Source organism: Geotrypetes seraphini, chromosome 13 (assembly GCF_902459505.1).
Source record: "Geotrypetes seraphini chromosome 13, aGeoSer1.1, whole genome shotgun sequence".
Classification (NCBI taxonomy): Eukaryota; Metazoa; Chordata; class Amphibia; order Gymnophiona; family Dermophiidae; genus Geotrypetes; species Geotrypetes seraphini.
This window is the reverse complement of record NC_047096.1, coordinates 20,629,922-20,642,008: the sequence shown is the minus strand read 5'-3', so window position 1 is coordinate 20,642,008 and position 12,087 is coordinate 20,629,922. Positions and strand designations below refer to the sequence as shown.

Below are 12,087 nucleotides of genomic sequence, written 5' to 3'. Positions count from 1 at the left end.
AGGTTAAAAGGTAGAAACTAGGGTTAAATGGTCAATATTCTCAATGAAGATGGGTAAAGGGGATAATATACTGCCTTTCTGTGTGGTTTTACAATCAAAGGCGTTTACGTATTTTAGACAGGTACTTGTTTTGTACCTGCGGTAATGAAGTGTTAACTGACTTGCCCTGAGACTCAGGAAGCAGTAATGAGAACTGAACTCACAGCCTCAGGCGCTGGCCTAGCGAGGGTGGGAGGTGCCCTGGTCAATGACACCCACCCCCACTCCTCCTGCTGCACACATGCCTCTTCCCTTCCTCCATACCTGTTTAACTTCCCTGGTGTGAGCAGCATCTCCCTTTAATGTACGGGGGGGGGGGGAGAGAGGGAGGGGAGGGAGTGAAGGTGCACTCACTGCAGAGAAGGAATGGGGGGCAGAGAAGTGCTGGCACCCCCACCAAGATGGAGCCCGGAGCGGTCCCTCCCTCCCCTTACTAGTCTCAGGCCTCAGGGTACTGAAGCAGCAGTTCTAACTATTAGGCTACTGGATAAACAGTGGGGTTCCCCAGGGGTCTGTGCTGGGACCGCTGCTTTTTAACATATTTAACAATGATCTAGAGAGATAATTCAGTTTGCTGATGACACAAAGTTGTTAAACCGCAAGAGGATTGTGAAAAATTGCAAGAAGACCTTGTGAGACTGGAAGACTGGGTGTCAAAATGGCAGATGACGTTTAATGCGAGCAAGTGCAAAGTGATGCATGTGGGAAAGAGGAACCCGAACTATAGCTACGTGATGCAGGATTTCACATTAGAAGTCACCAATCAAAGGTGTCATCTTTGAGGATATGTTGAAAGCCTCAGCTCAGTGTGCAGGGGTGGTTAAGAAAGCAAACACAATGGAAAGGAATGGAAAACAAAGATGAGAATGTTATAATGCCCTTGTATCATTCCATGGGGTGGCCATACCTCAAATACTGTGTGCAATTCTGGTTGATGCATCTGAAATAAAGATAGAGCAGAATTAGAAAAGGTACAGAGAAGGGTGACAAAAATGATAAAAGGGATGGGATGACTTCCTTATGGGAAAATGCTTGAGTACCTGATTGTAAAACCGCTTAGATAACCTTGATAGGCGGTATATAAAATCCTAATAAAACTTGAAAACTTGAAACTAAAGAGGCTGGAGAAGAGACAACTCAGGGGAGACATGATAGAGACTGATAATATACTGAATAGAGTGGAATAGGTAGATGTAAATTGCTTGTTTACTGCGGATGGGCAGACTGGATGGGCCATTGGCCTTTATCTACCGTCATGTTTCTATGAAAGGAGGAGGAACTTTGCATGGTGGCTGTTCTGTGCACAAGAGTTTGACCACTAGTTTCTTTCTTTTTTTCTTTTTTTTTTTTTTGGGGGGGGGGGCAGCTGTTGTGCAGCTTTTTTTGTGTGTGTGTGTGTCCTCTGCCTATTATCAGAATGCAGCTGTTAGGCACGGGACATATGTGCATATCGAACATGCACAAATAGTTCCTATTCAAGCTACGGACAGACCTGCTGGAAAGTTTTGACCAATGAAAGTTGAGAGGTCCCTGCTGTGTATTGCATGGAGTGCTCATTTTAATACTAATGAATGCCTTGTAATGCATTTGCCTGCCTAGGATTCTTGTGGAATTCAGCATGTCATGTGTTTAAAATGGAAAGAGCGTTGGCAGTTCAATAAGGTTACTATAATAAATTTAAGGATGTGTGGGGGCCATTTTTAAATTATTATAATGAATAATTTACACTTTTCCCAATTTTAATTCTTACATGTGGATTGGGGGTTTGGATTTCTATTAATAATATATATGAATGATAAGATATTATATTCATGTAGTATATTTTTTGTTGTCTATGGAAGTGGGAGGGGGTGGGGGTTATATCTTTTTGTTGTATGATATGGTAGATTTTCAAGTGATATTGTATTCTAATTGTTTGATATTTACTGTACACTTGTTGTGAATTATAAAATGAATAAAGAATTTAAAAAAAAAAAGAGATATAGAAGCCTCCGAGAACCCTATCGTGCATCAGAGGCTGAGCTGCCTTACAAGTAAGGCTGGCTACCACCAGTCTTACTTGCAAGGCAAGCTTTTGAGCATCAGGGCCTTAACCGGCCAGGAGCCTCTCTTGCCTTGTTAACTTGCTTTGAATATCGACCCCAATGGTTTTATGTTGTTGTTACAGTATTTCTTGAGAATTCAAGCATTACCCAGTTTCTATTTTTATAGGCTCGGTTGCTGTGAAATTACAGGTTGCCTTGGTTCAGACCATGCAGTTACTACGGTTGGGTTTAGATTAGTTTAGAAGTGTTCTGTGCGTTTACTTTATGTGATGCTGGGAGGGTATCTTTATTTTCACATTTATTGTTTTCTCTTTGTGTCTACTTCTAGTTCTGTTGCAGAGAATCAGAAGTTTTAATATCAACGTGCAGAGTCCTGTCACCTTCCAGAATCCTGACGCTTCCTTTGGGCAAAGCGTACTTCAGTTTCGTAGTGACAGCGGCCCCTGGTGAGACTGTCTCCCCAAACACTGCAGACTTACATCTGAGAAGGAAGGTAGGGCTAAGCCTCTCTCTCTTGGATACAGTGAGAGGTAAGAAGAGACAGTGAGAGAGAGGGAAGGAGGATATGGCAAAGAGGCAGAGACACTCCCCAAACCCTAATGCAGTAGCAAGCAGTAAAGTTCAAGTCCAATTTATTTAATATAATGGAAATATAAAACCAGAAGGCAAATCTAAGTGGTTTATAATTAAAAAAAAACAACCCACAAAAATTAAATAGGGTATGAACGGAAAGAAGACAAAACGTAAAGGAAAACAATTGAGAAGATGGGGAAAGAGGGAATCGGGGTAATACAAGAAAAATAAAAAGGTTGGGGAAAGGGATGAACAATGTGGTAAGGGAGGGAACAAAGAATTTAAATCTGCCCACACAGGGCCAGCACGGGTTACGCATGGTTTTGGTGCCCAATTTTGTGGGCACACAGATGCAAGAAAAGGTTTTTTATGTCGGCTAACCCTGCACAAAGTTTGGGTGAGACAGCACACAGCATATTTAAAACATAGTAACGAGGCTAGGAACTGTTTCATACAGTTGCAGAGAACCCAGAAAGGCTTAGCACAACGGCAGGGTTTTACGCTTAAGGGCTCATTTTACGAAGCCACGTTAGCGGCTTCAGCACGCGTGACTTTTCATCAAGTGCTAACCCCCGCGCTAGCCTAAAAACTACAGCCTGCTCAAGAGGAGGCGGTAACGGCTAGTGTGGCCGGCGGTTTAGCGCGCGGTATTACACGCATGCTAAACCGCTAAGGCGGCATAGAAGAGGTTAACTGGTAGTGTCTGTGAGTATTCAGTGCCTGGTTTTTGTTTTTTTTTTGGGGGGGGGGGGGGTTGCTATGAGCAATGTATTTTTGTGGTCTCTATGAGCAGCACGGTGCTGATATTCAGATCACAGGAGGCCTGCAGACGGTGGCGACTGTGAATATTCAATGTTGGGCTGTTTCCGGTGACTGGCACTGAGGCCCTGATTCTATGAAATATGCCTAGATCGTCTAATTTTTTTTTTAATTGGCACTGATAATTGAAAGTGCCATTAAAAACCCATTTAAAAAACCCATTTAAAAATTAATTTGCTGCTAGGCACCTGACTTGGTAGGTGCCTACCACTTTGATGCAGGTGTGTACCCAAAGCACTTTCCACCAAGTAGGCACGGTTAGGGACATATTTTAGGTGTGGATTAAGTTATGCACTGGCATTTTAGACCAAGAAAACCCTAGCTTAATATACCGGTGTCTAAATCAATTTAGGCGCTACTGGGCATGATTCTACAAATGGCGCCTAATTTTGATCGCTGCTTTTCCAGGCACCTACTGAGTTAGTAGTGGCATAGTAAGGGGGGGGGGGGTGAGGGGGCGGGTTTGGACCGCCCCGGGCGCTATGTTGGTGGGGGTGCTGGCACCTCTCCACCCTGCCACATCATGCCATGCCATGCTCATGCCATCCCTCTCCCCACCCCATACCTCTGTAAGTCTTCGCTGGCACGAGCAACTTCTCCTGCCTGTTGCTCATGCCAGCCTGGTTCCCCTCTGAATCACTTCCGGGTCATGGGGGCCAAGAAGTGGTGTCAGAGAGAAATCAAATGATGGCATGAGGAGTATGCTGGAGAAGCCACTTGCGCTGGTTAAGATTTAGAGGTATAGGAGGGGGAAGGGAGAGAGTCAGTGTGAAGTGGGGGATGGGAAGGAGCAGGGGTGTGGCATGGAAGGAGTGAGGGCAAGGAGAAGAGGGCACGGAGGGAGACGCCACTGCTCCAGGTACCTCCTACCCTCACTACACAACTGCGAGATAGGCACCATTTGTGGAATCTGGTCCCGAATATCTGGGGGGCAGGGGGTTGGGGGTGGAGTTGGTCAGCTTAAATTTAACCAGCTAAATCAATTTTCAGCACTGGCCAGTTGTTATGGTGGCCAAAGATAGGACTGCTATTTGCGGGGCCCAATTTGGCTGCGGGGCCAGTCAGTGCTGAAAATTGGCTTTTATCGCGTGATATAGCCAGCTAAATTTTATTCACTAAACATGAATATTCAGTAGAGATAACTGGTTATCTTGCACTGAATACTCAGATTTAACCGGATAAGCGCTATTTAACCAGTCAACACTATATGTGGCCCTTTAAATAGCGCTAAATATCGGCTACATGTGTAAAAAAAAAAAGATTGAAGGGGTGGGGAAGGTGTGGCAGAAGAGCACTGCGCACATATCTGAGCAGAAAAAAATTGCATCGGCACACATCTGTGCATGTATTGTAATGCTGTTGTTTTGTACGCAGGATAGCATTGTAGCACTTGTGCCGATCTGCTCTGATACACACACCACACAAGTGCAAAACCATGCGGGCCTACATCCAGTTTGCTCTTTTGGCTTCGTGCACAAATTCTCAGCAGATCCTATTAGCGTGCACCTCTAATGGTAGCTTACTGCATTGGCCCTAAAGACCACTACAGTGGTACCTCAGTTTATGAGTGCACCGGTTTGCGAGTGTTTTGCAAGACAAGCAAAACATTTGCAAAATCGGTGCCTCGGAAACCGAGCATGGCTCGATTTACGAGTGCCCCCCCCTGCAATCCGGTACCCTCCCCCCACGATCCAGCACCCCCCCCCCCCGATGCGATTTGGCACCCCCCCGCCACGATCCGGCACCCCCCCACCACGATTGGGCACCCCCCCGCCACTTCTTACCCTCATCTGGGCACCCCGAAGATCGGCCTCCTCGTCTGCTGGGCCTTGAGCATCTGAACTCGCAGGCCTTGAGCATGCTCAGATGCTCAATGCCCAGCAGACGAGGAGGCCGATCTTCAGGGTGCCCAGATGAGGGTAAGAAGCGGCGGGGGGGGGGCCCAATCGTGTTGGGGGGGTGCTGGATCGTTTCGGGAGGGGTGCCGGATCGTGGCAGGGGGGGTGCCAGATCGCATCGGGGGGTGGGGTGCCGGATCGTGGTGGGTGGATGCCCAATCGCGTTGGGGGGGTGCCAGATCGCAAGGGGGGGCCTTCGAAGGGAGCAATGCCAGTTCTCGGGGGGGGGGGGGGGGGGAAACGCATCAAAGCGAGTTTCCATTATTTCTATGGGGACACTCGCTTTGATAAACGAGCATTTTGGATTACGAGCATGCTCCTGGAAAAGATTATGCTCGTAATCCAAGGTACCACTGTATTTCTGTTTACCTGTGAGTTAAACAAAGAAGTATCCAAACTAACTCACACAGGAACAGAGAGAAACAGTGTAACCAATACTGTATCGTCAACCTGTTTAAGGAATCATTTGCCAGCTAAAAGGAAAATTCTCAGCCTGCCAATAGAAGGCTGAAAATAAATAGGCAATTGGAGGCGAGAACAGAGCAAGGAAGAACCAAAACAGAACTGAGGAGACTTTTTAAAGCTGTAGATCACTAGGAACCCAGGGAGGACCATGATAAGAAACAAAGAGTCCCCAAGGAAAGAGCCTAAAGCACAGGACAGCAAACCTCATTCCATAACCCTAGAAAAAGCAATCAGTTGAATTGTGTGTGGTTTAAAAATATATGTACACTTCTCCCTCCATATTCATGGGTTTGGCACTTGCAACGTTGATTATTTGCAGTTTTTCGCTTGCTGGCTCCGTCACCCCTCCTCCCCGAATGACGTCATTCTGGAGGGCCGAGAAAAAAGTTCAGTGCTTTTTTTTTTTTCTGAGTGGTTGGACAAACGGCAGTATCAGAGAAACGTGTGCAGAGAAAAAGTTCAGCACTTGCTTTAGGGTGCTCGGGCAAACGGCAGTGCCGAAAAAAAGTGTGCAGAGAGAAAATGAGCAAGAATTGCAAATTTTTTTTTTTTTTTAAAAGCAATCACGAATACCAACGATACGTTTAATTCATGATTTCACTGTATTTGTGAATATCAAGTTTCAAGTTTATTGACTTTTTAATATACCGACCATCAACAAGTATCTGGCCGGTTAACAGTAAAATTTTAAAAAGAGAGAGAAAAAAAGAAAAGAAAATAATAAATATTTAAAATAATTAGAGTGAACATCAAAGACATTAACTGGACAGACTTGAAAGTGAAGGTAAAAGGGAAAGGAGGGGAAAAGTTACATATTTTGAGAAGAGAAGGAGAAAGTGGGTGTGGGGTGAAACATATTGGGTAGGGTCGCTTTTTTTTTTAAAGCGATTGGTTGCATAAGAGAGGAAAAGAAAAATAGAAGGAAAAAAAAAAAAAAAGACAAGAAGAAGAGAAGATAACTCTAAACACAGGCGAAGGCGTCACGAAATAAAAAAGTCTTCAGGCTTATCTTGAATTTATCTAGATGTTGTTCATCTCGGAGCTGCTGTCTGTGGCAGAGCATTCCACAACGTTGGGGCGACTACTGGAAAATTTATTTTCCGGGTGTAATAGAAATCTTTTATGGAAGGAATTAGCAAGAGTTTTTGATCTGTTGACCTTAGAGTACGCGAGGAACATTGAGGAATGAGAAGCTTATCAAGATATGAAGGCTGATGAGAGAGGTTTTTTTGAAGGTCAGCAGGATGATAGCAAAAGGTTATTTGTGAGGTTTTTTTGGTATTCACGGGTCATCTTTGACTCTAACCTCCACGAATATGGAAGGAGAAACGTACCGTGTGTATGTATGCGCTGACTATGATTTATAAATGCCACTTCTTGCTCTGCCACTGTACAGTGGTGCGTGGCTGTGCTGGTGGTGATTCATAAATCCTTATCCTAGGAAATTCTTTTTCACTCAGAGGGTGGTGGACACCCGGAATACGCTTCCGGAGGTCGTGATAGGACAGAGTACATTACGGGGTTTCAAAGAGGGATTGGATAAATTCCTGAAGGATTCGGGGATTGAGGGATGCAGATAGGGGTAGAGATAGGGCTATGAAAGGTTAATAGATAGAAGGGAAAAGGGGAATGAAGGGATTCAGACAAAGGATCACTTTACAGGGTCATGGACCTGATGAGCCGCCGCGGGAGCGGGCTGCTGGGCGCGATGGACCTCTGGTCTGACCCAGCGGAGGCGACTTCTTATGTTCTTATCCTGTGACTGTACGGTGCTCTCTGTATGGAGGATATTGAAATTAATGATTGGCTGTCCATGTTTTCCAGTGTGGTCATCAGTGCTCCCTTAGAAAAGGATTCTTCCACTGAGGCTGGCAAGTTATATAAATGCACTTACTCGGGATCCAACTGTGTTAACCTCAGCATTCCAGGTATGTTTCTCTTTCACCTGCCTGAGGATACATCCTTTTTTTGATGGGGGAGGGGGGGGAAACAGTGGTATATGAAGTAGTTGAATTAATTTTTTTCTGGAAGAATAAATCATATTTTGGGGCCAACTAGATGAGCTGGTCGCGGTGAGGTGCATGGTGAAGAGCAGAGTTGTTAAGCACCTGTCATGTGAAAAGTGGTCAGATTCTGTTAAAGAAGGCTGGTGACCAGCCGGAATGGGACATTTCGTCATGGGATGTTTCAGCATTGGCCGCGTTGAAACGACTGCGATGAATTTTCCCGTTAAGGCAGGGGTGTCAAACTCAATCACATAAGGGGCCGAAATCTGGGGGGGAAAAAAAAAAGGCTAAGTCGCGGGCCAAATTTTTTTTAAAGATACTTAGGGGTCCTTTTATTAAGGTACGCTAACCGATTTAGCGCAAACTAAATGCGCACTTTATTTAATATTGCATAATTATTCACTTACTTTGGGGTAAATGATGAAAAAACTTGTATTTAACTAAAGGTGGGAGCACATGAAATATGTCAAGGTTATTTAATATGATACCTCTAACGCTTTTATATTGAACATTTATATAAAATTTTGTTTTGATTTTTGCCTGACTAAATTATAACTTCCTAAGAATACCAGCCCCAAAATATCTTTCCTCATCTGCAGGTCTGCTTGGGACCTGACTCTGCAGGTTCACGCCACATCATCTGTAAGTTCACGCGGCCTGCAGAGAATCGCTGGTCGGCAGTAGTGATCCTAGCAGGCCGCCATACCCTCAGCTGCACGTTCCCTCTGGCATGGTCCTGTACATCAGAGGAGGGGCGGGGCTGCGCCAGAGGGAACGTACAGCTGAGGCTACGGTGGCCTGCTAGGATCGCTACTGCTGACCAGCATGACTCTACAAATGATGCGGCGCTTGTACCGGCAGGCCAGCTTTAGGGGAAATTGGAAATTGTCTGGCGGGCCAAATTTCAGTACCCCGCAGGCCAGAGGTTGACCTGTCTGCATTACGGGGAGGCTGGTCTTCAGGCAGCAAACCGTACTACGAGAAAGCCCCAGCAGCAGCTTCTCCCCCCCATGGCCCAGGCTCCCCATCAGTCACCACCACCTGTTTCCCGGCCTCACCCTGCAGCTTTGATGTTGAATTATATGTGCTGAACACCGCCTTGGATAAATCTCTTCATAAAGGATATTGAGCTGAGACAGAGTATAAGAGAGACTGAATTTGTGATATAGACAAAAGAGAATTTTGATACATGAGGGTGCCAGGGATGAGTTCCCCAGGTGTTGCCTTTTAATGCTGTCTTCTTTCTCCCTCCACAGGCTCAGGAGATGGCCTCCCCCGATCTTTCTTTGGCCTGTCTCTGGCAGCCAATATGGAAAACCTCATTGTGAGTATGGCTACTGTCACTATGCCGGTTGCACACAGCATTGAGATCTGTGGCCACCATCTCCAAAATGACTGCAGGTTTCACATTTTCCTGTTGCCTGCAATCCCCAAAACTCTCTAAATGGTGCTCAAAATTATGCATGCAAATTTGCACTGGTGGTTTGGGTGTTAGCAAGTAATTATTGGTGGTAATTGGCAAGAATCTGAATTTATGCTTGCATCTTCCTAGTTGGTATCCTATAAAGATAGGGGCGTACATTTTAAAGTGTAGATTCAAAAAGGGAGAGGGGGGGAGTATGGCCAGATCAGGGGCATTTCTAGAATTTGTGCACAGTGCTCTAGACCAGTGGTTCCCAACCCTTGGAGGACCACCAGGCCAATCGGGTTTTCAGGCTAGCCCTAATGAATATGCATGAGATAGATTTGCATATAATGGAAGCGACAGGCATGCAAATCCGCTCCATGCAAATTCATTAGGGCTAGCCTGAAAACCCGATTGGCCTGGTGGTCCTCCAGGACAGGGTTGGGAACCACTGCTATAGAATACAGCAGACCAGTGCCTAATTTAGGCTCGAGGATTTACACCAGGTTTCATGCCCAAAATTGAGCACCTGATCCTGGCGTTGAACACTAGTCTGTAAATGATTCTCAACTCACCGTTTATAGACTATGGTGCCATTTACGGAATTTAGCCCAACATGTCAAAAAATGACACCGAGGTGGGCAAAAAATTCCCAGTGCTGAACAGCAGAGCACAAGTAAAATATAAGTCATCAAACAGAAAACAATACATAATCAAAAATGAAAGAAGAAAGTATCAGGACCAATGTTCCCTCTAAGCTGAGCGCATGAGCGATTGCTCACTATTTTCATTGGCATCGCTCATAATTTTTCTCATGTCGCTCAATAAAATACGCAGTGGGCGGCGACTGGAATCGAGTGCGGGCGGAGGTGAGAGGAAGTGGCGGCGGCAGCTCAGGCCAAGCGCCGGCGCGGCACCGCGAAAGGGGACGGAAGCGGTGCGAGTCCGGCACTTGTCGTTCTCCTCGGGCGACGCCGTGCCTGCGCATCCTCCTCAGAGCCTTTTTTTTTCCATCCGCCGCTCCGCACCGCTGCCTGAAATGTTTTTTGAAGCTACGGTCTGCCCTGCTCGCCTTAGTGTATTTTAAGTTGAAAGATGCAGCGGCGGCTCCTCTCAAGATCCCCGACTGCATCAGACTTCCGACGCAGGTGGGGATCGTGAGAGGAGCCGCTGCCACGTCTTTCAGCTTAAAAATACACTAAGGCAAGGCAAGGGGCAGGGCAGACTGAAAAACAGCATGAACATACCAGTAAGGCTGGGGACTTGCGCATGCGCACTCCTGCGGCCACGGACCTACACTTACAGAACACGCAGATAGGAGTGCGCATGCGCGCCTGCTCATAAATTTGTGGAGAATGTAACTTGTCCCTCATGCATATTTTTTTTTTGCACACACCTCATCAATCCTTAGAGGGAACATTGATCAGGACACCAGGGATTTAAATAAGAACATAAGAATGGCCGCTGCTGGATCAGACCAGTGGTCCATCGCGCCCAGCAGTCCGCTCACGCGGCGGCCCCCCAGGTCAAAGACCTGCACCCTAACCGAGACCAGCCCTACCCGCCTTCGTTCTGGTTCAGCAGGAACTTGTCCAACCTTGTCTTGAATCCCTGGAGGGTGTTTTCCCTTATAACAGACTCCGGAAGAGCTGAACGAATCACATTCTCTCTAGCTTACAGAGTGGAGGAATGGCCCAGTGGATGGAGCAGCTGCCTTAACACCCTGAGGTTGTGGGTTCAATCCCCGCTGCAGTTCCTTGTGACTCTGGGCAAAGTCACTTAACACCTCACTGTCAGGGCAGGATTAATTTGTCGAGGGCCCCTAGGCACCCAAGTACACTGGGCTCCCTGCCCCGCCCCACCCCAGCATGCGCCCAGGCGGAAACAGGAAGCTGCGTCAGAGGGAAGCTTTGGGCAAGCAGCACCGCTTGCACAATTACAGTTCCTGTTGCCTTTCTTACCCGCGCTGCTTGCTTGTCTTACTTTTCGTCGATGGGGGGGGGGGGGGGTATGTTGCTGATCGGGGTGGGGCCCACGTTGCCGATTGACGCTGGAGGGGCCCATTGCCGTTTGGAAAAAACAATGTTGATGCCCTCCTTCATCGGGCCCCCCTGACCATTTCGGGCCCTAGGCATGTGCCTACTTGGCCTATTGGTTAATCCTGCCCTGTTCACTGTAACCCAGGTATACAATAAGTATCAGGATACCACGCACAAAAGTGGTGCGTCAAGTCTTACCTTTTATTTACTCCCTTATCACACAATTTTCACTTGAGTCAGCAGTATAAGTGGAAAGGGGGGGGGGGGGGGTGCGCTGGAGGAGGATATGTGCGGAGAGGGAGAGAGGCACCGGCGCCATGAGAGGCACGTCCAGTCGGCAATCAGCCGACTCCGGCGCCACTCCTCCTTGCTGGTGTCTCATGGCCCACCTGGAATCTCACCACGGCACACAGTTTGCATATCCTACTCCTGTAGCAGGGATACAGTATTCTCTGTCAAACTGAAACGTGGCCTAACAATATGGAAACAAAGTTCAATATTTAAAACTGTGAGGTAGTTTTCATAACTGCACAATCTCTTGGCAAATCTGTGCATAATTTTACCTCTGGGTTTTGCATACTTTCCCCTCTGAGTGTAGGTATTTTTAGGTACTTTAGGGCAGTGATTCCCAACCCTGTCCTGGAGGAACACCAGGCCAATCGGGTTTTCAGGCTAGCCCTAATGAATATGCATGAGAGAGATTTGCATATGATGGAAGTGATAGGCATGCAAATTTGCTTCATGCATATTCATTAGGGCTAGCCTGAAAACCCAATTGGCCTGGTGTTCCTCCAGGAC

General features: G+C 46.7%; 1 protein-coding gene across 1 annotated transcript in view; it reads left to right on the top strand.

The window, feature by feature from the left end:
- The window catches only part of LOC117347089 (integrin alpha-M-like), a 104,210-nt gene that overhangs the window by 18,116 nt on the left and 74,007 nt on the right, over nucleotides 1–12,087 (top strand). Inside the window, exons 2-4 of the mRNA XM_033917477.1 lie at nucleotides 2,413–2,530; nucleotides 7,664–7,767; nucleotides 9,102–9,169. Coding sequence (XP_033773368.1) covers nucleotides 2,413–2,530; nucleotides 7,664–7,767; nucleotides 9,102–9,169 — 290 coding nt within the window. The remainder of the gene's footprint in view (nucleotides 1–2,412; nucleotides 2,531–7,663; nucleotides 7,768–9,101; nucleotides 9,170–12,087) is intronic.